Source organism: Typopeltis vanoorti, chromosome 6 (genome assembly GCF_054136105.1).
Source record: "Typopeltis vanoorti isolate ZY-2024b chromosome 6, IOZ_Tvanoo_1.0, whole genome shotgun sequence".
NCBI lineage: Eukaryota > Metazoa > Arthropoda > Arachnida > Uropygi > Thelyphonidae > Typopeltis > Typopeltis vanoorti.
The window spans coordinates 39,273,534-39,300,364 of NC_143554.1; the positions used below are offsets into that span (position 1 = coordinate 39,273,534).

Below are 26,831 nucleotides of genomic sequence, written 5' to 3' on the forward strand. Positions count from 1 at the left end.
ACTCTGTTGTCCTGCACCAGGGAGAAAACATCACTATCAATAATAACTTAGTCAGTGAGACTTTTCTTATTCCTTGGCTCTTCTCTCCATGTGAATTTGTGCACATTTTTATGTTGGAACTTGGTGTAAGTAATAACCAGTCCATGTCCTGAGCTGAAATCCAACAAATATTTGCCATTATTATTAGCTTTGCTCTTTTCTCCAAATTTTCCCAAAATATTTTTGTATGTCTCACAATCATTTCCTACTCTGCTATTTAGATTTAGATCCCCAACAAGGACCAACTTTTCCTTTTTCATTGTGTCAGTTGCTTTTTCTAAACCCTCAAAAAATTCCTCAACTTCTATCTTAGTAGAACCTTCTGTGGGACCATAGGCACAAATAAGTCTCATTGTCCAGTTCCCCATTCTCATATTTGCCCACGTCACTCTACTTGAGACTGACTGCCATTCAAGAAGATTAGCCTCGCATTTTGTGTTGAATACTATGGTTACTCCTTCTTTTCCTTGATTGTCATTGTCTGAACATAACATGTTGTATTTATTGCTCAGAAAGATCTCACCAGTTTTTGTCTTTTTTGTTTCAGTTACTCCTATTATGTTGATCTGGTACTTATCTAATTCCTCAGCTAGCTCCATTTCTTTGCCATTCAGGCTTCTTACGTTGATAGTACCGATCTTTAACTCTGGTGATGTTGAGGTCGGGTGTGTTTCCAGATTTGTTCCAGTAACTGACTTTTCGCTGTTCACCCTGGTTCCCTGACGAAAATAACGGGGGCCTTTTTTAACCGGGCGATGTCCCAGCTGGCATGAAATTTTTTCATGTTGTACCATCATTTTTTATTTTGGTTTAACCAATAAGAATACAATTTGGTCAGCTAAATCCCAAATTGTCTCTCATTGACATATATACTAATTGGTATTGAGAGTAGAGGGTACAGTATTTTTAGAAGAAAATGATAGTGAATGTATTGTATGATTTGATTTTCGTATCATTATGATCATTTGGTAGAACACTATTATTGAAAAAAAAAAAAAAAAGCCCTGGAGGCTAAACATGGCATTCACCATACTTCAGGATTCCAATAAATAAGGCGGTGGTGTTTCACTGGGTGATAAGGTCAACTACCACCTAACATGTCTAGTTGACATTTCCTGCACCTAGGAAGATATCTTTTTGTAGCAGGAATTGCTCATAGGGTACTCCAGTACCCCTTTTGTGAAAACAAGCCACACAATGGTAAGGCATAATGGACTTGAGAGGTTGTATATTGTGCATCACCATGGCCAGATTTAATGTTGTGGCCCTAAGCTATGACTTTTAAGAGACTCCTCTGCTCAGTATATTTTAGGTTTGATAGCTTTTCATGCTTATCAAAGGGCACATATAAAATGCTACATACATAGTGCAGTATATAAGTTTCTATTAATTGTTAAAAAAAACATTTTTGATATTGGTAATAATAACAGTAATATCAATTAAACTAATAATATGGTAAAATATTGTTTATCTGTAATCATCAGAACAGCGAGTTCAGAAGTCCAAGTGGAAAAACTTCCAGTAACTATCTCTAATCCAGAGAATTTTAATAATAAGGTGTGACACCTTTTGGCAACTCGTATATGAAAATATGACTTCTGCATTACTTCAACCTTGGTATCACCTCTGGGTCTGGCTCCCACTGATGAGACCTTAATAAAGGTCAAAACCGGTTTGGGTAGTGACCCTTCCCATAATGCATAGCATTATACATACCAGTAAGGATATATGCTTTGCATTATGGGATACTAAGGCAAATGATGTTAAGTTATCATCTTCTATATACGAGTCACCCCAGTCCTGAAAATAGTTCAGGCGCAAACTTGTTTTCTTACGCTTGGATAAAGGATTAAACCAAGTATATAATTCCTAGGTATCTTTAATCTTCAAATGATTTAGTTTCTTCTAAGCTTGTCCCTTCTATTTGTGTTGCAATTACAAACAAAAAATTTTTAAAGTTTAGTAAATAATTATTTACTATTGCTTTTATTACAGTGCAAATTACATTATGGAAGTTAATTATTTATTCATATTATTAGTTTATTGTTATCTGTAAATTATGTTATATGAAATATTTATAACTCACCTCACGATTTAAATAAAGATACAAAAAAATGTAATTTATTAAATAATGTTGTAATAAGACAAAAAAATATGAAATAATTTCAGAATGAAGAAAGAAAGAGTGGAGATCATTAGTCTTTTACTGAGGTATAATAGTACTGAATTAAGAAGAAAGGCTATGATGCCAGACAATGTATGAACATGGACAGCATACACTTGAATGCATGTGGTATCAGGAATCTGGAGAAATTATTTATTGGTATATGAGACCTTCTATGGAGAGTCAGGGAAACGAGATCAAAATGGTGGAATAGTCAGAATCTATATGTAAGAGTGACTAAATGATGCAACTGTGTTAATGATGTGAATATGCTTAATTGTGGAAATGCTTATGATGAAGAGATGATTGTGTGTTTATCCAATTTGGATTTATTAAGGATGTGCAAGAATGCCTGCTTAAGTGAGGCATTAGATATGAATACAACTTGTAGGTTATCCAGTTGGGTCATGCAGACTACAGAGGGGTAAGTATACAAATTAGCTTGGAGGTAATATTATGTCAGTACACAAATTCTTTGAGTATTTGTCAGGAAAAAGGAGAGAGTTGGTTACCTTGTTGAATACATTGTGACCTCAGATGACTGGCATTAGTGAGACCTGTCTCTCAGGGACATATATACTAATTGGTATTGAGAGTAAAGGGTGCAGTATTTTTAGAAGAAAATAATAGTAATAATAGTGAATGTATTGGATGATTTGATTCTTGTATCATTATGATCATTTGGTAGAACGCTATTATTGAAAAATTAGTGACAACTTTCCATGTAGCAGTGGGTTTGAAGTTATGTTGTGTGATGTCATCTAACAAGATCAAATACATAGAGTATTAATACAGACCTATTGGATCATTTGCTGGTGATGATGAAATTGCATTGCTAACTAAACCTATTGAGTGCTAAATGACTAATCATTGTAGGTAGCTAATTTTTGGAACAATGATTGGGTAGCACTGAAATCGTGAGTAGTACATTGGGGCACTGAAATCAAATTTGAGTTGTTACAACATAATTTCCTTAAGCAGCATGTGACAGAAGGAACTCGAGGTCAAAGAGTATTAGACCTGATTATAGTATCAGAGTGGATTTCATTTAAACTTATGACTGTTTGGTTGGTGTCAGCGAACCTGCTGTATAGAAACTTCAAAGGTTACATGCTGTGAACTGCAAAGTAGAAAGTTATGACCAACTGAGGAGAATACTGGATTTGATCTCATGGCATCCGTTGCTAGATGTGAAGGATATCGGCAGTGCATGGGAAGCAGTAAAAATTACATTAGTGATTTATTGGAATGTTTCCTTAGACTTTGAAGAATGAATAGGATATGAATAAAATGGATGCACAGTCTTATTAAGCAAGAGATTCTTAATAAACTGACTTTGCAAGCTAAAGACAATCCAAAAGAATTCTATCATTATGTTGGAAGTAAAAGAAAGAGTGAATATGAAGGAATAACTAAAGGTGGATGGTATGGGGGTGGCAGATGCAGAAGATTGTTCAACTGATGATTGCCTATTTTGCTATGAGCCATCATTCTGATGTATGAGAAGGAGATTATAGAGCTCTTGCATAAAATAAGAATTCAGCAATAGGATCTGATGGGATATCAGTACTAATACTAAACTGGCTTGTGTTTGACCTGGTTATATAATTTAAGTCTCAGCATATGAGAGATTCAACAGGAAATGGAAAGAATGTATGATAATTCCATTCCACAAATACTGATGTGGTAGACTATTGACCTGTCATTATTTCTGGAGTGGTGGCAAAGATTTTGAAAAAGTTGGTAAGTGCTTGCATACAGAAATTGGTTGCATTGTACTTTGTAATGAACCATGTATGGGTTCACTAAGTGAATGTCATGTTTCAGTGACTAGCTTACATTTTATAATAATGATATGGTTCAGTTAGACAAGGAGAATAGATACACTATGATAAATTTGGACTTTGCCTAGCCTAACACTTATAGGATATAGCATGAAAATATGTTGCATAAGTTTGAGGATATGGGATTGGATTACAAACTATTAGAATGGACAAGATGATGATTGACTGACAGATACCAAAGTAGTCATTGCAGGCAGGAATCTGCATGATTTAACCACACTACCCGCCAAGACGTCTATAGACGTTCAAGTTATCATGGATGCGAAGTGCTTATTAAAATTGTAATACCATTGATATTAAATTGAAACATATGATGGATACGAAGCGTATGCGTATTTGATCCGTAATGGCCGGTAAGGTGGTTAAAACCATCATTGGTGTATTCTATGGATCTGTTGTTGTTGTTCATTCTTTACATTAATGACATTGTATCGTGTCAAATCTTTCCCATACAGGGTAATCAGGAATGCAACTGGTATGCACCACTTTCAGAATGATTTGAATTGGCTGAATTGTGGGCATGTGAAAATGGTTGTCATGAATGTTAATAAAGTTTTGCACTTTGTGTGTTGAGATATCCAGTGCTGTATTATATTGATGGGATTATGCTAGAAGAAACTGATCATATAGGAAGTTGAAATTCTGGGCCATATAGCAAAGATCGTGAATACAACTTAGAGGATAATTGCAATGCATGAAATGACCATTGACATGTAAGGATAAGGAAAGCTTTGTTATTACCATCTGGATTCCAAGGTAATGCGGATACGGTGAAGGTGTAACACGGGAAGGTGTTAATCGTGATATTAAGACTGTGAAATGCAGATCTTGTGGACTGCAGACGCTTGTAAACTGGAGAAAGAGAGGTGTTAAGATGGAGATCTTGAAACTTCTGAAAGGATCATATTACATGCTAGCAGATGGAATTTTTCGTCTTATAAAGAGAGGATGAGAGAGCATCCATGGAAGAATAAATGTAGTCTAGAAAGGGGTGAGAGCTAGATTTTTCTCTCATAGAGTGGTGCATGATTATGATTAGAACGGTTTGCCTTTGGAGGTAGCGAGTGCAGATAATGAATTCAAGAAAAGGTGCAGCCTCTGATGACTTTGACTCTGACTTTCTGGAGGTCTCTGGTAATAATAATATGTATGTTGTTAAATTTGTCTTATATTGTTGTTACTTTAACAAGATCACACATATGCATTAACATAAAACATTGAATGCAGATTGTCTGATTCCCTTGAAATTAAGAAATAAAAGAAAAAAGCAAGAAGAAACAATAAAATGCCAAACACAGAAACGGATCAGAAATAAACCACAGCGTGTTTAAATTTTGATAAGAAATGACCATTAGGAAATGGTGGGACAAATTAGGTACACTTTGTTTCATCTTTGTTGCTGAAATTTAGTTGTGGAGTCCTTTTAAGTTTCCCCACCAAGTGTATACTTTGCATCCCATTGTTGCTTACCAAACCTCAAAAATCTTACACTTTATGGCATTGAACCGACAGTTCCACTTATCTCCCCATTCATTCAATCTATTCAACTCCTCTAAGGCTATATCTGTTTGACTCTGCATTGCTCTCTCCAATTTTGCATAATATCCAAACAGTTGCATATCACTAGTTAAACCCATGCCAATATCATTAACATACAATTTTAACAACAGTGGTCCCAAAACTGACCCCTGCAGTACACCACTAGTGACCTTCTTTTGGGATACTGCAATCCCATATACAACTTTCTGATACCTATCTGATAGCCAGTCACAGATCTAACTCAGAGGTTATCCAATCCATTTCAGTTTATTTAACAGCTTGTCATGTGGCATTCTATCAAAAACTTTTGCAAAATTTAAGTATACCACTGTATATGCACTTCCTTGTCTAAAACATTTGTCACCTTGTTATAGTACCTACAAGGGTGGTCTGAAAAGTTCTAGGCCTCGACCATAGATGGCAACACTATTGGCAAGATTTTATTTTTTCTAAGTTGGTACATCTGTCATAAGCATCCATGTGAAATTGCAAGTCATTCTATCAAGTAGTTTGTTTTATACGGCTGTCTGAAGCAGAAGTTCATAAAAGTTATGGGAACTCTTCTCCTTCATTTTCAACAATTAAGAAATGGGCTGTCAAGTTTAAACATGGCCGTAGCAGCCTTGAAGATGATCCACGTGAAGGATGCCCAAAAAGTGTAACAACACCAGAAATCATTGAAGTGTACGATATGGTATTGGATGACCAGCAACTCAAAGTGCATGAAATTGCTGAAACTATAGGCATTTCAAAAGAACATGTAGGATATATTTTGCATGAAGAATTGCAAATGAAAAAGCTTTGCACAAGATGGGTGCCACAAACGCACTCGCATGAAAATCTCTGAACAGTGCTTGAAACATTTTTAACAAGTAATAAAAGTGATTTTGTGCATCAATTTATTACTATGGATGAGACTTGGATTCACCATTATACACCAGAATCCAAACAGCAGTCAAAACAGTGGGCAGAAGCCAGTTGTTCAGTGCCAAAGAAGTTCCATCAGCAGGAAAGGTCATGGCATCGGTGTTTTGGGATGCTAAAGACATTTTGTTTATTAATTATTTTGAAAAGGATAAAACAATAACCGGGGAATATTATTCCGATCTTTTTACCAGACTAGACAAAAAAATTCATGAGAAAAGACCTGGTTTGCAGAAGAAAAAAAATCATCTTTCATCAGGACAATGCACCTGCCCACAATGGTGTTTTGGCAATGGAAAAATTACGGGATCTGCACTATGAATTGTTAGAACATCCACCCTATTCCTCAAATTTGGCTCCTTCTAACTTCTATCATGATTTGTTTTTTCATTGTTAGTCTGAGAACTTTTCAGACCACCCTCATAAGTTAGTAAAACATGATCTGCCTTTAACAAACCCATACTGAAAACCACAGAGAATCTTGATGTTATCGACTGATTTCTGTATCCTACTTCTTGCCAGTCTCTCTAGTACTTTCCCCACAACTCCAAATATAAAAATTAGCCTATAATTTGTAGTCACAGCCTTATTGCCACCTTTATGCAGTGGAAGAATTTTACCATCTTTCCACTCCTTTGGAAACAATGATTCTTATTAAACAGACATGCCGATATTACTGATTTCCCTGGAACATTTCCTTCAGATGTGTGGTGATATATCATCAAATCTTATTGACATGAAGGTTATTTATTTCCTCAAATACCTCCTGCTCATTCACAGTTAAGCCATCCTATCCAAGTCCTCTATGCTTAAGTTTCTAATGATGTTGATATATTCACACTGAATATCTCAAGAATGTCTTCTGCAGCAGTTACCATTCTTCCAATTTGATCCATTAACATCATCTCACCATAATCATTCTTCCTTCTACTTGCCACATACCTAAAAAAATAATAAATAAACAACCTTTCTAGGGATTTTCTTCGCCTGATTTGTTGATTTCTGCTCGATCATTTTTGTTATCCTTACTGAGTTGCTCTCCTGGCTTGTTCTTTATACTCATTCCTGTAAATGATTATTACCATTATTCATCTTGTACCATCTCCAAAGTGCTTTCTTCTTCCAGCTTTCATGCTTAAGCGTTTCATTTTACACCTACCTTATTCAGCCTTTTAACTTTTGGAATATATTCACACATTGATGCTGCTATGCATTTCTTTGTCAGTTGCCAAGCAGCATTTATTTCTTTACTGCTCAACTCTTCATCCTATTCTTTAGCTCCAAGCTGTCTCCTGAGCTTGTCATAATCACCAGCCTTGTACTTCCACATATATCCTTTCCTCACAGAAGTCTGCATTATGGCTAGCCACAACCCAGGTGATCACTTCATGATCACTCTCACCAATTGGAAGAAGGTGCCAAATCCCACTCACAATTACATCTTCTGATGAAATGATCAGATCTAAAACTCTCAATCCTCATGTGCCCTCCTTTACATACTGCCTGAGATAGTTGTTTCTCAAGAAATTCATTTTCCTTATTTCCAAGTGCTATCTCTTCATTCTAATCTGTATTGCCATAATTAAATTCACCCATAATAATCAGTCTTGCTTTGTTCACTAACCCAAGTTGTTTATACGTTTCTTCATCACCACCTCCACATTCCCTGCCTACAGCAACATCAAACGAAATATGCCTTCCTGTCAACTTCCACCTCACTCCACACTGCCTCATAACCATTGCCACTATTTTCCTCCTTTCATATCCACCTTTATATGGACATAATTCCCTGCTATCATCATCAGCACTCCCTCTCCCTTCTTGTTCTTTCTATCCTTGCGAAAAACACTGTACCCTTTCATTTCTACTCCTGTTAGGACATCATCTTTATTCAACAACATTTCACTTATTCCCTCATTTCTCTTATTTTTAATACTCCTGCCATTTGTAAATAAACACAGCAGTTCACTTTTATGTCTATAAGCAGTCCTGCCTAAGCACTTGTGAGTTATTTCTCCACCACATCTGCTCACTTTCAACTATCCCACTTGCATCCTGTATGCTTATCATCCCTATACTTCCAAATTCCACTCTCTCTATGCCACATCTTCCTGTCCACCCATGCTCCTTCGGTTTCCCTGTTCCTGTTGCATTCATGTTCTCTCTTCATCTCTCGCACTACTATTTCCATTGTCATGTGCTTCAGTCTCTTCAATATCACTCTCCTGATCTTTCACTTCAACTTTTATTTCTGATCACTTGCTTCCTTACGCACTGCACTTCCATTTAGCAAGTTTCTCCAGTTCATTTGCTCCAAAGCCATTCAAATGCAATCTGTCATGTCTGTGTATTTCCATTCTTCCCTCAAATACATGCCATACATCCAAAAACTGCACTCTCTTCTCCTCACACAGCTCTGCCAACATACCATTCATGATTCTGTCTCAACGTATCATCATACCTTGGCAACACTGACAACCTTTCCTACTATACTGTTATCATTCACTCTCCTCAATAACCTCCTGATATCACTCTTGCATTCTCCTTATGTCCACTTAAAATATGTTCTCACAGCCACCACTGATTTTCTTGCTCTTTCCTAATCTTCAGATTTACAATAATTGCTTCAGCAATCCAATTTTTTTTTTTTTTCTTTTTTCTCCTCCATTTTTATACCCACAGTACTAGGGTACTAATTGTACCCTAGTACTGTGGGTATAAGAAAGATAGAAAGAACAACCTCTTCCATTTGGGATTGTTATTATTTATTTATTGGCAATCTTTTTTGATGATTTTATTATTCAGCATTATGAAAGTTTGAATTTGTACAATCAGCAAACTTATTTAAACTTATCTTTCAGAAAATATGGTACTGTGAGCACTTTTCAGTGTATAAAAGATATCTACAGCACTTGTGGGATCAAAGGATTCTATAAAGGACTGACGGCATCTTATTTTGGTATCTCAGAGACTATTATCCATTTTGTTATTTATGAGTTTATCAAAGCAAAATTAAGAGAAAGGCGGGAGAGGTTCACTTATGATTCACAGCATAAGACAGTAAAAGATTTTGTAGAGTTTATGTTTGCTGGAGCCATATCAAAGACATGTGCTTCCTCTTTAGCTTATCCACATGGTAAGTGAATATTTATTTTCAATTTCAATCATCTAAAATAAACTTACTGAAGTCATTTAAAGTGTACCTACCTACATTCAGCAAATGTCTTGCAATCTGGTGTGTGTGTGGTGGGGAGAGGGACTTAGCAAGCCAAATAATATGCTCAAGGTGGGGAAATTCCTTCAAAAGATGAACCAACTGGACTTTTTTTGCAGGGCAGCTAAAAAATCCTAGTTACACCACTGCCAGGAAATTTTTTTCTTATTTTATAAAATTGTGTTATGCCACAGATGTTTTGGATCAGGTGCTACACCTGATCTTTTTCAAAGAAAACACTGTTTTCTTTGAAAAAAATTAAGATTTTTAGAATAGGTAAATTTTTGTTTTTACAAAAGTTGAATCGTTCAGCCCGACTTATAGATATTTTCTGTACTTATAGAAATACGTATAGATGTTTTCCAAGTGTCTGAAGCAAAAACTGTTAAACTGAGTGATAACTGAAAAAAATTATAATTTACAGTTGTGTTTGTTCATTACTTCTTATAATCAGTTTTGGTTTCATAATTTCATACTGTCAGTGCTTGCCATGTGCCTGATTAGAACTTGATATTTGTGTTTAAAAAAAGTGTTTTAGATTAAATTGTACTTGCCAAATACCTGATATTTCTAATAATTTCATTGCTATTTATTTAGTTAACAGAATTTGTTGATTAGACAGTAGGGCAGTTGTTTGTCTCAAAGACATTTTCATTTCATAACAATGTGGCAGCCATTATTGACTTTTTGCTTGCTGTCTAGTTGGACAATTGCATTGTGTGCAGCAAAGAGGTTTGTGGGAGACTGACAGCTAGACTAAAAGAACATTGGTTTCCAAGCAGCAGACAGGGAGAAAATTAAGAATGGAGACCAGAGAATTTGTTTTGGACATTCATGTACAACTTGATGACAAATAAGCAGCAAGTGTTTCTGAAAATGCATTTTTGAGCAAAAGTGAATTCCCATGACTGAAAGATTAATAGTGTAATTAAATGAAGTACCAGAAAAGATTAAATAGGTGTTCTATTTTAACTTTCAAGAGTGATGTGATAAATGAATTATTATACAAGTGAAGTAGTTAAACAATTTGACCTTTAAAATAATACAAATGAAGAAAAGTCTTTTTCTGCTACATTCTATTTTAAGTATCACTAAGAATAATTGTTTTCCCTGGTAAGAGAGAATTTTTGATTATACTACCTAATGAGAATAGGTAAATTAATATGTCTTTCTTGAAGTAAGACATATTAATGCTCAGTGTGGAAGACAAATTAATAATGCCCTCAGTGCATTTAAGACTTACTAATTTATGATAGAGAGTTGATACTGCACTCCTCTTTCTTTCTTAAGCATTGGTAAGTTTTGTAATAAAGAGAGCTGTATTGACCATGTTCCAGTTCAGCATATTCTCTCTGGGCAAGGGCAACATTCCACATGGAATGTTGCAGTGGCAGCAGAGCCCTGACCACTGCAGCATGGTTATTCTCTTCAAACCACGTGTCAGGAAGTTTAAGGATTAGTCAAAAAAATTGACAGTATAGAATGTATTGGTCATGATTTCTTACACAATGCAGTGTACGTGATCTATACCACAAGACCAATTTTGGTTGCTCCATGATCCATATGGTTCTGTTTGCATTGGCTCATGCCAGTCAGCAATATATATATATATATATATATATAGAGAGAGAGAGAGAGAGAGAGAGATTCAGGTGTTGTTGGTTATTCATAACAGTGCTTGACAGTATAAACATCAAGAGAAAAAAAATATATATATATATAATTAATTTACTGAACTTATTTTTTATTTATTTTTTTTTTACCCATCATCTTTGGAGCACAAATTACCACTGTGACAAGCACACATTAGTCTACTAGATTATTGTAGAAACATTTCAGTAGCCGAAAAAGAAATAATATCTTAACATAGCATCCTCTAGGGGCTGGATCACCATACAATTATTCAATTATTTATCTTATTCCAAAAAAGCTCATATTTTTTATTTAGAGGAAAGAATGTGGTGTTTGGTTTGGAAACATCAGGCTATTTGGTCTCAGAATGATGGTCTCTGTGATCTTTGGCAAATTAATGCAACCATACTTGTTGAGGTTATGGGAAGTGCTTTATAGCCACTGCTGATTCTAAAAATGGTTTCTCAGTCTTATAGCAAGTTTTGTGTGTCACACACACACATCTTCTTTCATTTAATCCTGTGTGAAGGAATATCCAGAGCATGGTCTGCCAGTCCTGACTTGCTGTATAGATGATTGCAGGTGTAATTTTGTTGTTCTCCAATGCAGATATTAACTGTTCTGTCAGCTTAACCAAAGTAGGCTAAACTACAGAAACAGGAACTTTTAATAGTCTCCTGGATGTGCAAGAGGATGAGGCTGATCCATTGGGAAATGGATGAAGGTAGCTGAATGAGTGGCTGGGTAGCTAACTTCATCCTCTTGCACATCCAGGAGTATATAAAGTTTAACCATTCTGCCAATATGTCTTTGGACATATTGCCAAAATGGTTAACATCCTGAAGAACACCAAAATTACATCTGCAGTCATCTGTATAAGTCACAGCTGGTGGACCATGCTCTGGATATTCCTTCACACATTGAATGGAAGAAGACGTCTATGCTATAAGTCTGAGAGACTACTTTTAGAATTGACATTGGCTGTGAAGCACTTCCCCAACCTCAAGTATGCATTAATTTGCCGAAGATCACAAAGACTGTCATTCTGAGATCATATAGGCTGACTTCTGCAAATTAAATTGATGAATGGTTATCTGGTCCATAGAGGGGATGCGGTGTGAAGATGTTAGTTCTTTTTCAGTTAGGATTTGATTTGCTTCTACAACAATTTAGTGGAGTGCAGTGTTTTGTGATCTGAAGATGCTGAGTAGAATAACCAATAAGTTCAATAAATTAATTATTATACAGGCAGTCCCTGGGTTAGAAATGAGATACATTCCTGAGAACGTCTTTAAGTCGAATTTGTATGTAACTCGGATCCCTGATGAACAGCGCATATGCTGGAATAATAATAATACAATAATGGCTCATATGTGGCAATAATAATACTGTATTATTACAGTCACAGAAACTATTGTGCTCTTTCTTTTAAGTCAAACAGAACATAAAAACAAACTCATACAAAAAGTTTAGATAGGAAAAATTTCAAAAAAGAATAGTAAAAGTTGCATCAATATCTTGCCTACTGGAAGGGGTTTCTGAGGCAAGAAGGTAGGCTAACATTAATCGGAAGATGATGGAGATGGTGCTGGAGAATCAGGATTTGATTCTGTTTCTGGAGGAGGGGAGCTTGCCACTGAAGTCGGTTTATTGAAAGAGGTATTTAGGGTTGTTTGCACAGCCTTTTTCTTTTTCATCATAAATGGCCTTGTAGCAGCTGATATTCTCACTAACTGCACAGTAAACCTTTTTAAACCACTGAATGTTAGGCTCTTGCTCCTGAAGCTTAGCAAATTCTGCTTCAATGAGACGAAAGGCTTCAGCTAATTCTTTTGTCATAAACTTTCTTGGCTGTAGATCTTCTGATTCTTCATGTTCTTGTGTTTCTATCAGCTGCATCTCTATTTCCATAAGGTCTTCATTGGTTATTTCTTGTGAATGGGACTCTAGCAAGTCACTGACATCATTTTCATTGATGTCCAATTTCAGTGCATTGCCACTATTCACCACAACTTTTCTGGCTTTGGTGATGTCGTCTGTGAAGACACAAAAATCATCACAGAATTGAGGGCACAGCTTGTTCCTCTTTCATTGTTGATTGCTTCACTTCCTCCCAAGAATCAGCTTTTTTTTTTTTGATGGTCATCATGGATGTTATAGTTCTTTCAGAACTCTCTCAAGGTTATCACATCATCTTCTGTTGTCCTGAATGCTTGTGGGAATGTATGCCATAAGTAATAAGCCTTCAATGCATGCAGAAATGACTCTCTGGTCCATTGGCTGTAGTAACGATGTAGTGTTGGGTGATAACAATGCGACCTTTACATTACAGCGAAGCGAAGGTCATCTAAAGATGTTGGACATCCAGGAGCATCGTCCAGCACGTGCAGAATTTTAAAGGGAATTTTCTTTTATGAACAATAATGTTCCACAGCAGGAATAAAACAGTTCAAGAACCAATCGTCAAAGATGGCAAGTGTGACCTAGGCCCTGAAATTGGACTTCCAAATAACAGGAAGAGCTGCATTAATAATGCAGGTTTGTTTACATGCATGAAAGAAACTAGTTCCTGAATTTAATTATTATCCTTATAGGGAGCCCATTCATAAGTACGGAATGCTGTAAGTCAGGTCGTCCTTAACCCAGGGACTGCCTGTATATAATTTTTTCGCTTGGTTTTGTTTATATCATGAAGCACTATTATTAATAGCCAGTCAGCAATGTATATTCATTGGTATTAACAAAATACTTGTGGCTCTGTGAAAATTCATGATTATAGTTCTGTAATAACATTTCAGATTTCTTTTAGCTGGTTGCATTTCCAGAGACAGATTTTTGTAGGGTCTGACAGCAAAATAAGATACCAGACTTCTCAGGAGATGTTAGTTCCTATCATTTAGTATTTTAAACAAGGCTGGTTGTATCTTAAACTTACTGCCATCAGTGGACTTCATCTGAAAAGATCAAAGTCTGTAACATGTTGGCAACTCCCAGCAACCAAATACCACATTCTTTCCTCTGAATAAAAAATATGAGCTTTTTCGAAGATAAGATAAAGCTTAAATTTTTGGCTAAGAGAAAAGTAAAACAGGATTTTTCAACATAATCTCCCTCTAGTCTAATACATTTATTCCAGCGATGCTCCAGTGCCATTATCCCATCCCTATAGTGGTTCTCAGTAAGATCTGCAAAATACCCCTCTATAGCTGCAATCACCTCTTGATTCGAAGAAAAATGCCGACCAGCAAGGAAGAGTATAGAAGTTTTAGTTTGGGAAGAGATAGAAGTCAGAGGGAGCCAAATCTAGGCAATAGGGTAGATATTCCAACAATTCATAGTGCAGATAACTTAATTTTCCCATTGCCAAAACAATGGGCAGGTGCATTGTCCTGATGAAAGATGATTTTTTTCTTCTACAAACTGGGTCTTTTCTCATGAATTTTTTCATCTAGTCTGGTTAAAAGATCAGAATAATATTCCCCAGTTATTGTTTTACCAAATTCAAGATAATAAACAAAATGCCTTTAGCATCCTAAAACACTGATGCCATTACCTTTCCTGCTGATGGAACCGACTTTGTCTTCTTTGGCGCTGAACAACCAGCTTCTGTCCACTGTTTTGACCGCTGTTTGGATTCTGGTGAATCAAGTCTCATCCATAGTAATAAATACGATGCACAAAATCAGTTTTATTCTTGTTAATACGCTCCAAGCGCTGTTCAAAGATTTTCATGCGAGTGCATTTTTGATCTGCTGTGAGCAAGCGCGGCACCCATCTTGTGCAAAGCTTTTTCATTTGTAATTTTTCATGCAAAATAATAATAATAATAATTATTATTATTATTATTGTTCGTGACACCTCCAAGGAGTCCGAAGACTCATCGCTGGAGGACACCTATTGTACAACTCTCCATCTCCACCACTACACCGAACCTCTACTACCAATCATCAACATCAGCGCCATCTACTGCCCACCACCACAACTAGTTTTTTGGTTTTGATATAGTTGACTGTTTATTTTCTTGGATTTGGTTTCTTGTTTGTCTTTTAGATCAGTGGTTGTTTTCTCTCGAAATTTTACTTCGGTTATTTCTTCCTCAGTTTCTGATTCTGGGGATTCCAATGAAAGTGCAGTGTTTTTTGTTACTGCACTGTCGTTATCTTTTGTGGCTGTTGCATTGTCTGCCCTCTTGTTAATTTGGCTATCCTACACATTCTTTTGAAATGCCTATAGTCTCAGCAATTTCACACACTCTGACTCACCAGTCATCCACATTGTGCACTCGATCAATGATTTCTGGTGATGTTACACTTCTTGGACGTCCTTCACGTGGATCATCTTCAGAGCTGGTACTGCCACGTTTATACTCAGCAGCCCATTTCTTGTATTAAACCTTCTCTTACAAAGAATTTTATAACCACATGATATTTTATCCATTTTAAAGGATACAGTCAACACTTTTGCTTTAGACAGCTGTATAAAACAAACTACTTGATAGAATGACTTGCAATTTCATATGGATGCTTAATAACTGATGTACGAACTTAGACAAAAAAAATCTTGCTGATAGTGTTGCCATCTATGGTCAAGGTTGAGAACTTTTCAGACCACTGTTGTATAATAAAGATGATGTTACTCCTTTGTGACTCATACTTTGGAGCTTGACTTTAAAATTATGCATTTTTAAACTGAGAGAAACTTTTTTTTTTTTTTGTTTTGAAGCTTTCTATAGATCTTCATTTGAAAATAAGATTTTATGAGAGGAATCTTTAGATGGGCTATTTTGACCGAAGACATGTTAGATGGTCTTGTACAGAGACCCCCAGGATTTTTACTCCCAGAAACTTGGGTTTTTTCCATCCTGCATGTATCCCAATTAGTTGCAGATTGCACGTAATTAACAGACAAATAATAATTTTTATTCTTCTTCTTCTTCTTCTTATTATTATTATTAAGAGAGATCTCCAGGGAATCAGGAAATCATTGAGGGAGGCCAAATACTACAAGCACCAGCTATTATACTTATTCTTGAATTCATTCACACTGCTTGCACTCACAACATCCAATGGCAATCCATTCCCATCACGCACCACCCTATAAGAGAAAAATCTAGCCCTCACCCCATTCTTAGTGGCATTTATTTTCAGCTTCCAATGATGCCTGCTTCTCCTTTCCACACCCTCCATAAATTGAAAAATTCCATCATGACCTGTATGACCCTTTCTCATACTCAATCATAATTCTCAAATCATATCACCCCTCTTTCTTTTGTTTGCTAGTGTCTGCAGTCTACAAATTCTCAATCTGTCTTAATAATCGGTATTCCATAAACGGATATCATTTTTAACACACTCCTTTGCACTCTCTCCAATATATTAGAATCGCAACGGAAGCCTGCGCACAATAGTCCAAGTGAGGTCTTATCAGCACCTTGTAAAGAGGCAAGATGACATCCTTGAATGTTTGTTTCAGCATTGCAATTATCTTTTTGAGTTGTATTTGCAATCTTTGCCACATAGCCCCTGAACTTCAACTTCCTATCTACTAACACTCCAAGATCCCTAGCCTCATCAGTTTCTTCAAGCATAATCCTACCAGTATAGTATAACATAGGATGTCTAATCATGCCGATATGCATGAGCATGACTTTACATTTACTGACATCCATTTTTCCATGCCCACAATTCCAACCTATTCAAATAATTTTGCAAGTACTGCATATCAGCAGCATTCCTGATTACCCTACCTATCTTTGCATCAGCAAATAGTTGTATGTCACTGTAAGATCTTTCCCAATATCATTAATGTATAGATTGAATAACAGTGGACCAAGCACTGATCCTTGTGGTATACCGCTTGTTACCTTAAATCTTGCAGACTCACATCCCCCATATACCACTTTTTGATATCTGTTCATCAGCCCTTCTCTTATCCATGCTAATATTCTATAATCCACACCCATATTCTCCAATTTATGCAACAGTCTATCATGCTGTATTCTGTCAAAAGCTTTAGCAAAATCCAAAAATATGATGGTGTATGAATGCGAGTCCTAACCATTTTTTCCAAAATCTTCACCACCACCACTCTTGAGATACTAATTGGTTGAAAGTTGGATACATCGGTCTTTGCACCACCCTTATGCAATGGAATTACCATACATTCTTTCCATTCCTGTGGAATCTTCCCTGTTCTGAGACTAATGTTAAATAGCCTGGTCAGTGGAAATAGCCAGTTCAGCTGAACACTCTTTTAGCACACATGCTGATATCTCATCCTCATACATATGATGAATTTTTCATTCAGTGAAGAGGTAGCAGTGAGCTCAATGTTACGTACACCAGGTTGATAGCTTTTAATAAAATGGGCACTCATTAATTGAACAATCTCTTCTGCATCTGTAACCGTCATGCTATATGCATTTAGGGTAGTTATTCTTTCATATTCATTCTTTCTTTTACGTGCACCATATCAATAGAATTTTTGTGGGTTGTCTTTAGCACACAGAACAAGTTTCTTTTCATATTCAGATTTTCTTTCTGTACAACAGTTGACTATTCTAGCCTACTGCTTATAAGTTTCATAATGCACATCATCCTTTTCTTACGAATTTCTCTTGCTTAATAAGATTACACGTTCATTTGACTCCTACCATATTTATTCTTTGAACTCTCGGAGCACACTCTGATATTGCATCATTTAAGTATTGTTTAAATGCTTCCCATGCACTCTCGATATTCTTCCCATCCATCAACCAATCCCATTCCACTGAACTCAGTATGCTCCTCAGTTGTTCATAATTTCCTGCTCTGTAGTTCAGCATGTAACCTTTTCTGAATGGAGCATTCATAAACCTAAGTCACTTCCCAAGTGAGTACCGCATGATCACTGTCACCAACCAGAGTCAGAATAGTTAAATCTTTAACTGAAATGTCTTCTGACACTATAATCAAATCTAACACTCTTTGACCTTGAGTTCCTTCTGTCACATGTTGCTTGAGGAAGTTGTCCTGCAACAGCTCAATAAATGCATTTTCATTCTTCTCATGAGATTCTACTCCAACCAATCAATATTTGGATAATTGAAGTCTCCCATTATGATTACTCTTTTCGTGCTCATCTTTTCTATTTGGTGATGCATTTCTTCATCACTAGCAACCGATTCACCAGGTCTGTAACAACACTTTACTATGTAATTGGTCTTGTTATATTCTGCCTCACACCAGATGGCTTCAAGCTCACTGCCACATGAAATACTGTTAGTAGTAGTACTACACTCATAGGTCTCAACTCTAACTGGATTTAAGTCATCTGATATCAATTATTTAGCAGCATGCCTCCTATCCTCTCTATCCTTCCTAAAAAATAATGTACCCTTTACACTTGATACCATTTAGTATGTCTGATTCTGATAGCCAGGTCTCACTAATGCCTACAATCTGAGTTTTGGAGTTGATGGAATTTTATCTATTATGCTGTATAAAATGTGAAGGGTGTAACAGTTCACCCATGTAGCTTGCTCATATGCTTATGTTATAAAAATTTGACTTGGATAAGGAGGGTATAGTCTGGGGAGACAAAAATAGTTATGCGAGATCATCCAGTATAATAAGTACTTTTATAGGAGTATTTCTTAGTTTTAAGGAAAGCATTGTTTCACTATATCAATTTTGGGATATTTTCTGAATTTTATTAATGTACAGTATTTCATTCACTTTTTTGGTTGAACATTACAAGCGGTGAACTCGAGTTTGCTTAAATTGATTTCTTTTTAAATTTAAAGTTAGTGTAGCTGCCTATTGATTAGTCTATTAAAGCTGGTTTTTGCTGAGAAAAAAGCTTGGACTTTTTGACCTTGCATATGACCTAAGTATCTTGTACTCATTGACACAGCCTTGAAACAAAATCTTTATAGACTTACTAGGCAGGTAGCTTGCTATGGAATATTTTTAAAGTTATCCATGGACTGGTAAACAATTTGAAAAATACAACAATGCTTTCAACTACTTGTTCCAGCTCAGATTTGTTTAATTTATATGATTTGAATGCTTTTAAAAATTTATATTGTTTACATAAAAAAATAAAAAAAATAAAAAAAAACTGCATGTTGCTTTTGTTTTGCAGAAGTAGTCAGGACTCGTCTGCGTCAAGAAGGAGACAAATATAAATCCTTTTTTCAAACTCTTTTCCTTGTTTTTAAAGAAGAAAGCTACAGAGGATTATACCGTGGCCTTGGTACACAGCTAGTTAGGCAAATTCCAAATACTGCCATTATGATGGCAACATATGAAGCTGTGGTGTATCTGTTTACTAACTGTGCCTATAGTGTGCCTGCTATTCAGATATGTGAGGATGAGGAGGAGCAGTGTTAATTGTTAATAGACAATACACTTAGAATTTTGAAAATAACTGAAATGGTATTAACAGATTTCAAGATTTTACCAAACTACTTCAAAAAGTGTGAAATCAGTGTCCCATCTTAAAAAAAAAAAAAAAAGGTATCTATGCATTTGTATTTAGAATCATGTAATTATTGAAATCTTAGCTGGCCCTTAAACCTTTACAGTTAATTCTACAACTTGCCTATGTATGTATGTAGACAACTTTTATTCGCTTGCAGTGTGGTGTAATTATTATACCATTTGCAAGCTGCTTCTATATTTTCTTTTATGAGCTGCTACATATTATGTCTTATTCTTTCTCAATTGCTCATTACAAGAACAAATAGTATTGAAAAGTACTCGCAGTTGTAAGATGATATTTAATTTGCTGAGCAGTCTTAACAAGTGACATTTGCCATATTTTTAACATTAATTTGAATGTCATATGAAAGTTTATTTTTTCTCTTGTGAATTTTCTTTGAATTGAAGATAAATGTCGTTGTCTTGGATTCTGATTAGAAAAACTACATACATGCTTCGTAAGCAACTTTGTACCCTTCAGAACAGATAATATTGTTGAAATAACATATATATGATGAGTAAATTCTTAATCACCTGCAGATTAGGGTGATATAACACATCTTGATAGGTAATAAGATTATTTCATCTTTGAACCTGTGTTCCATCTGCTCTATAAAGGTATGAATCTTCAAGTTGAACTAAATGTAAGAAATGAGTATATACCATGAGACATACTAATATACATAACAATTACATATAGTGTAATTGTTTACACAAAACATGTGTATTTTGTTTAATTATAATCTGAAATAAAATAATCTTATCATTTCATAGCACTAAATGTGAGAACTGGGTCTATGAACTACTTTACAAAACAGAAATATTGTATGGGTATGTTAAATAAACTTGTTTTTATGGCCATATGTGTTCATAAGGAGACATGTTATACTGTGCACATTTGTTCTCTTAAAAGTAAATTTCTCTCTCCCTTCCCATTATTATTTCAAATTTTTTACTTTTTAGTAGGAGGCAAGAATGCCTGCTAAAATGTACAATTTTTCAAGTAGTGCAACATTCAACAGTACTTAGGTATATTAATGTTTTTATTCCATATTTAGATAAAACCCTGTTTCATTTCATCCCAAAAAAGTTGTACATAGGAACAATTAAGATTTCTAAATAAAAGGAGAAGCACAATTTTTCGGGCATTTTTGAAATGGAAAAAGTGTGAAATAATTATGATTTGGCTTTTCATTATTAGCCAAAACAAAATGTAATTGTAGGGGTGGGGCAGAACTAACAATATGTATGCCTGGAGGGAATTATATTGCAAACAGAGAGACCAGCTTACAAGAAGCTATTTACCTCAGTACCTGAAAACAGTTGAATTTTTTTTTTTTTTATTCTGATTTAAAATAGTCAGGTGAAATAATCTGAACTATTGAAATATTTCAATGGGGGAAGAATTTCAGATAATTATGAAATGGGAAATTTGCAAATCGGTAATGAAGTATTAATTATTTGTGTGTATGCAAAGGATAAAATGGAATGGAGGAAGCTTGAAATATTTCATGGCAAAACTTGAATCTTATGTGCAGACCTTTTACCCAAATGTGATTACTGTCATTAAATGTAATATAGAGAAATGTATTGTGTACTTATTAGAGAGAGAGAATATAAATGCTGCACATCTTAAAAATAGTAGCAAAAGTATTGCAATTTGATATTTTATATAGCAAGAGGCCACATTTTCATTCATTTGGAACAAAAGATTTCACAATAGAAAATTGTGGTATTCAAGTTTTTAATTATTTTTATTTATTTATTTTTTTTTTTGCAACAGTTTTCTTTTTAAATAACAGTGTGTATTGCACAGTTTTTCTTTTTGTAAACACATAAATCGTTGACAAGTAAATTAATTTTTAAATATGACAGTTATACAGAAACATGATCTTTCCGCAGGCCGGATAGAATTGCATCATGAGTTAACAGTTGATCATTGCTGATTTTTTTTATATCAGTTCTGTGTTTGTTGTAGTTTATTTTGTACTGACTTTCTGTAAAAATAAGTGATCAGAATGTTATTGGCAAAAGCAGACTAGAAAAAACTAGAAACATGCATAATTTGTGACTGATTAGCTAAATTCTGACATCAGGTACCACAACTGAATGTATTACTAAGGAAGATACAATTTCCAAAAGTCGTAATTGTACATCAAACCTAAAACATTTAAGATAAATATTTAAATACTTTAGCACCTGTTGATGAGAGAAAAATTTTCTAGTCTTGTTGATGAAGCCTAAAACAATTGTATGATATTGTAAAGTTGTTTCCTGTATGAATATTGTAATTGTTTAAATGCTGTTACTATTAAATATTAAAAAGTTTTTTAATAGTAAAAGAGTGAACTTATTAAATGATTTTGATTGATTCAGTTAAATTTATGCATAGCAAATATTGAAGGTATTTAAAAAGATTAAATTTTTTTTTTTTTTTTTCATAAGCAGTTCATTTTATTGACACTTTGCTATGACTTTTTAATTAGGAAAATCTATCACCAGAAGGTTGCATAATTTTGCAACTAAAAGTTTAGTTTTATTTTATTGTAAAACCCAACAAAATCTTGTCTGATTTACATTTGTTTTCAAGAAGTATTTATTCTCGCTTGTTTCGAACATAAGTAATTAATTTTTTGCATTTTAAAAGATCAAAAAACTGTGCAAAACAGACAATGTATATCTGTAAGGACATGATCTAAGATCATGTTATTCCTCGTAAGGTTCCTTATGCAGAAATAAAAGCTTTGGATATTCTTCAGTAACTAATTGCCTGTCTGGTTGGCAAAGTGAGGATTTCTGCTCTCTAACCCAATAAGCTGTGGATTTGAATCCCACTGTGCATTAAATTTTGGTGAACATCTTTAAATGGCACATGAATTTTGGTGTGAGATGACTGCATTACTTATTAGAGACCTTAAATGCCTTAGTAAAAGTCATATTTGGTGTCTAGAACAGACTTTCTCGATTATTCCATCTGCAGCACCAATGTTACAACTATTTCAACTCTAATTTGTATGCATTGCTTGACCATTGATGGAAGGAGCATTCAAGTTAAAAGGAAGCCATATTATTGCAAGTAGACTAGGTGCTTTGCATAGGTGACATGTTCAAGAGATCTTTCTTCACTTCATGAACTATTCTTTAATTAGCTATTCACAAAAATCAGTGATGGAAATAAAAATAATCACTGTCATTGAAAAAAAAAAAAAAAAAAAAAAGCTATTCCTTCAAAGAAATAGCTGAAAAACTATAAACACACATTCACTCCAACACATTTAATAATCTATTACGGTCATGACCTGTTTTTGATTCTAACTTAGATATGAACTATTACAACCACTACACATCTTGATTGTCCAAGATATGCTCGCAGAAGGAATTATGCAGACTATATTCTAGAGAATGCTAAATATACCTAGTCTAGCCATAAATACTGTTACAACTTGAACAGTGCATAAACCTTTAATCTATCAGTAAATCATTCACAGCTTTCAGCACATACAAATCACATGTACAACGTGCATATAGCAGCAATCAATGTTCAAAATGTCCCACTTTTTGCCTTCATGCATATCCAAAGTCTGTGAGGGCACATATCGATGGTAGCATGCACAACATTCAGTGGAAACACTACTGGGGTGAGCATTGGTGCCTACCCCAATAGTGCTTACCACAGGCTCCAGCACGGTGTCTTGATACACTTTGGCTGAGGTTTTGTCCCTTTCTCACAGAAATCCAACATGGAGATACTCCTGATATGTCACTCCATCAAACCATCACTGATGCAGGATGATCTCTGAATCCTGGGTGTATGGCATGTGCTGTGCGACCATCCAGGGCATATACTCAATCGTTTTGGCAGTAAACAACTCTTCAATGATGAAAATCTCATCTGTGAAGAGGATATCTCTGTGTCTGTTGTTTGCATTGATTTTATCACCCTCTGCTTCATAAGTTGTGTTAGGAAGTGTCCTAAAGAATGACGATAGGCTTTCACTCCCAGGCTATCAGTTAGTACATGTGACATCGTCCTCTCTGACTTGTGACATCACAAGTCACAGAGGACAGTCAGGTAGTCCTTTTCTTTGGTGTTCAGATATATCTTCTGTATCGTTATAACGGTTAATAGTCCAATACACAAATCCTACTGATCCCAAGTGTGAATCCCCACCTGCACAGATAGACAACTCTCTCTCTATTGATAAACAGGCGAATGTTAACTGTGCACAGCGCCACTAATGGAACTGGGCTCATGCAATTCTGTGGGCAGCACAGGGATGTGCAGAAGTTGTAACAGTATTTATGATAAGACAGTGAAATCCTAACCTTATGATCTGCTCCAGTCCATAGTTTTCTTGTCATGCTTCATTGCATTCATTTGTCATTTTTGTCACTTACCATATTCTAAAAAAACACCTAGATGTCTTTAGTCTCTGAAGCTTGAATTTCTGCAGCCTAATTATCCAAACAGTGATCTAAAAAGGTCACTTTTGGATAATTAGGATTTAAGATTACTTACAAATTTATCATTTTTAAGTTGACATTTTTTCAGTTCTATTAACTAAACTGGAAAAATGCAGAAATATTTGAAGCAAGCAGCAATCATCTGCTATCCTTGCATCATTATCACTTTACCAACAAGAATACAAAATCCTCTCTACTCTCCCAACACCCTACTTTCTTTCTTAATCTCCATTATCCTTCTAGTTATACTGTCTGTTATATCTTTCAATACCTCAGATCATAATCTAATGAATGTTTCCCTTTTACAATTACACTCAACTTTGTCTTTCACTTCCAAGTGAGCAATAAAAAACAAAATGTGGTTTTGTTTTTAGCCTATAGTGAAGCATGCAACAAATGCCAACCAGCTATCAACAAACTTGAATCTAACATTGGAAGGACAAAAATTCAGAAAGCTTGCCTCTTATACAACAGCAGTTATGACTTCTGGTTCCTTTCAAAGGCATCAAGGGTAGTCTATCCTCATCCAAATGGCATCACTGTAATAACAAATGCAATACCAGAAATGGGGCACAATAGGCCTTTTTTTTTTTTTTTTTTTTTTTTTTGCCAGAAAGACATCGCAATATTGAACAACCTAGATACCAAAAAAGTCTTCTTAGTATCTCCCTATTTAAAAGTTCTTCAGAACTAACATGTTCTGTATCACTCTGCACCCATTCATATCCAGTAGGCATTTACCTTGCAAGTGATTATTCATCCCTCCATTAAACTTGGTTCACAGTGGAGAAGGTCATTAACCATCAACTGCATCACTTGGACACCCACCAATTAATCTTGACCACCAGTACAGATTCTTCCACTCTGCATCCACCCACTGTTGAATGCCTTGCCTCTGGATATGTGTCATGGAAAGTTTCCAAGAAACTACAAGTTTTATGGAACTTTTCTGATGCACTTGACATTTCTAAGGCATATGATAGCATTGAGGGCTTCTTAGCAATTTGTTATCTTGTGGTCTGCCTTACACCCTTTGTAAGTGAGTAGCTAGTTTTATCATTAACCATTACTCCATATGATGACGATGGATGGATTTCTCTTTCCTGATATCTCAACCAATGCGGGAGTGCTCTCATTTTATTCTATCTCTCTCTCTCTCTCTCATGCACAAGGTGGAACTGGGAAGTTCTGATTAATACCTAAATAAAAATTAATTTTATGTCTTCTTATATATCATAAAAAAAAAGATATTTTCTAAAAAAAAACATTTTTGAATTAGGTGTTTATTAGAACTTTCCAGACCCCCCCCCCATCTGTGTGTGTGTGTGTGTGTGTATATGTGTGTGAAGGATCTTTCTCATATATCATATACATCAATAATATTTTCTCACTAATGAATAACACCATACATAGTTTTGCTGATGATCATACACTCCATTCTCACTATTCATAGAGAACAGCTTCATCACCTTCACTGTTACCAAAACACACCCCCGACTTATTTTTAAATAATCTCAATTTACTTTCACCTTTGATAATACCTAGCCAGATTAGACACGATTAGATTCCCTCTTCTTGGAACTGTCAGTTGTTTTAACAGCTCTTACTCTTTCCTTGTCTTAGGTCTTCTCTACACCAAATCAGCCCCTCCTCCATGTGATGTACCATCTGTACTCCACAAGGTTGTCCATCCTTGTGGACAACCAGTGATGGAACTGCCCTTCCTTATCGGTGTTTATTTCTTTGCTCTACTTTTGGCTTTTTACTCTCCTGTCTTATAGACCACCATCACTGGGATCCAACACCATACTGCTATGCACTGAGAGGGCAGTGCAAAGATACATTAATATTGTAGTGAATTAAGGATTTTTTATTTATTTTTGTTTTATTTCTATGTTTTTTTACATGATCTAGAAATTCTGCTCTAGAGACCAAATATGGGACTTTTTCAAGCCACCACTTCAGCCCTCCAATAAGTATAGCAGTGATCTCACACTCAATGAAAAAATTAATCTCCCACCTGGAAATTATCACCAACATCTATAAGCTGGATGGATGGAGAGTGGATATGCTAATCACTTGGCCAGCTAATTTTCTCCAAATTAAAAGATCAAGGAGTGAAAGCCATAAGGCAAATTTTCACATATAGGCAGTGTCCTTGTATTAATGAGGAATTTCATCCTGACATTCAACACTCTAAAACCTTCACATATTTTTTTAAGCAGGGTATCTCAACACTGCTGTCTGACTTTACATCACTCTTGCACTGTTTTAAATTTTTAAAAAATATAGACATACTCTCAAAATGCCTATTGTGCTTTTACCCACTGTGGCAGTAAAGAGCATGAAAATGATTGCAAAAGTAAATCACCCAGATGTGCTAATTGCAGGAGAGATTATTTAGTGTACTTCTGAGCATGCCAAAATGAATAGAAATGTGATTCAGAAGACAAGATAGAGCAGAACATATTGTATCAGGAAATATACACAGTAAAATCTAGTGAAAAACCTTATACTGATAGGAAACAGTAAAAAAAAAAGGGGGGGGG

The 26,831-nt window shown here is 35.3% G+C and overlaps 1 protein-coding gene across 1 annotated transcript in view; it reads left to right on the forward strand.

Annotated features, from left to right (window-relative positions):
• Window positions 1-21,650, forward strand: part of Rim2 (replication in mitochondria 2) — a 109,219-nt gene extending 87,569 nt beyond the window's left edge. The window contains exons 6-7 of the mRNA XM_090394761.1: window positions 9,372-9,646; window positions 19,481-21,650. Of these exons, the coding sequence (XP_090250887.1) occupies window positions 9,372-9,646; window positions 19,481-19,728 (523 nt within the window). The 3' untranslated portion in view covers window positions 19,729-21,650. The remainder of the gene's footprint in view (window positions 1-9,371; window positions 9,647-19,480) is intronic.
• Window positions 21,651-26,831: the final 5,181 nt, after the last annotated feature.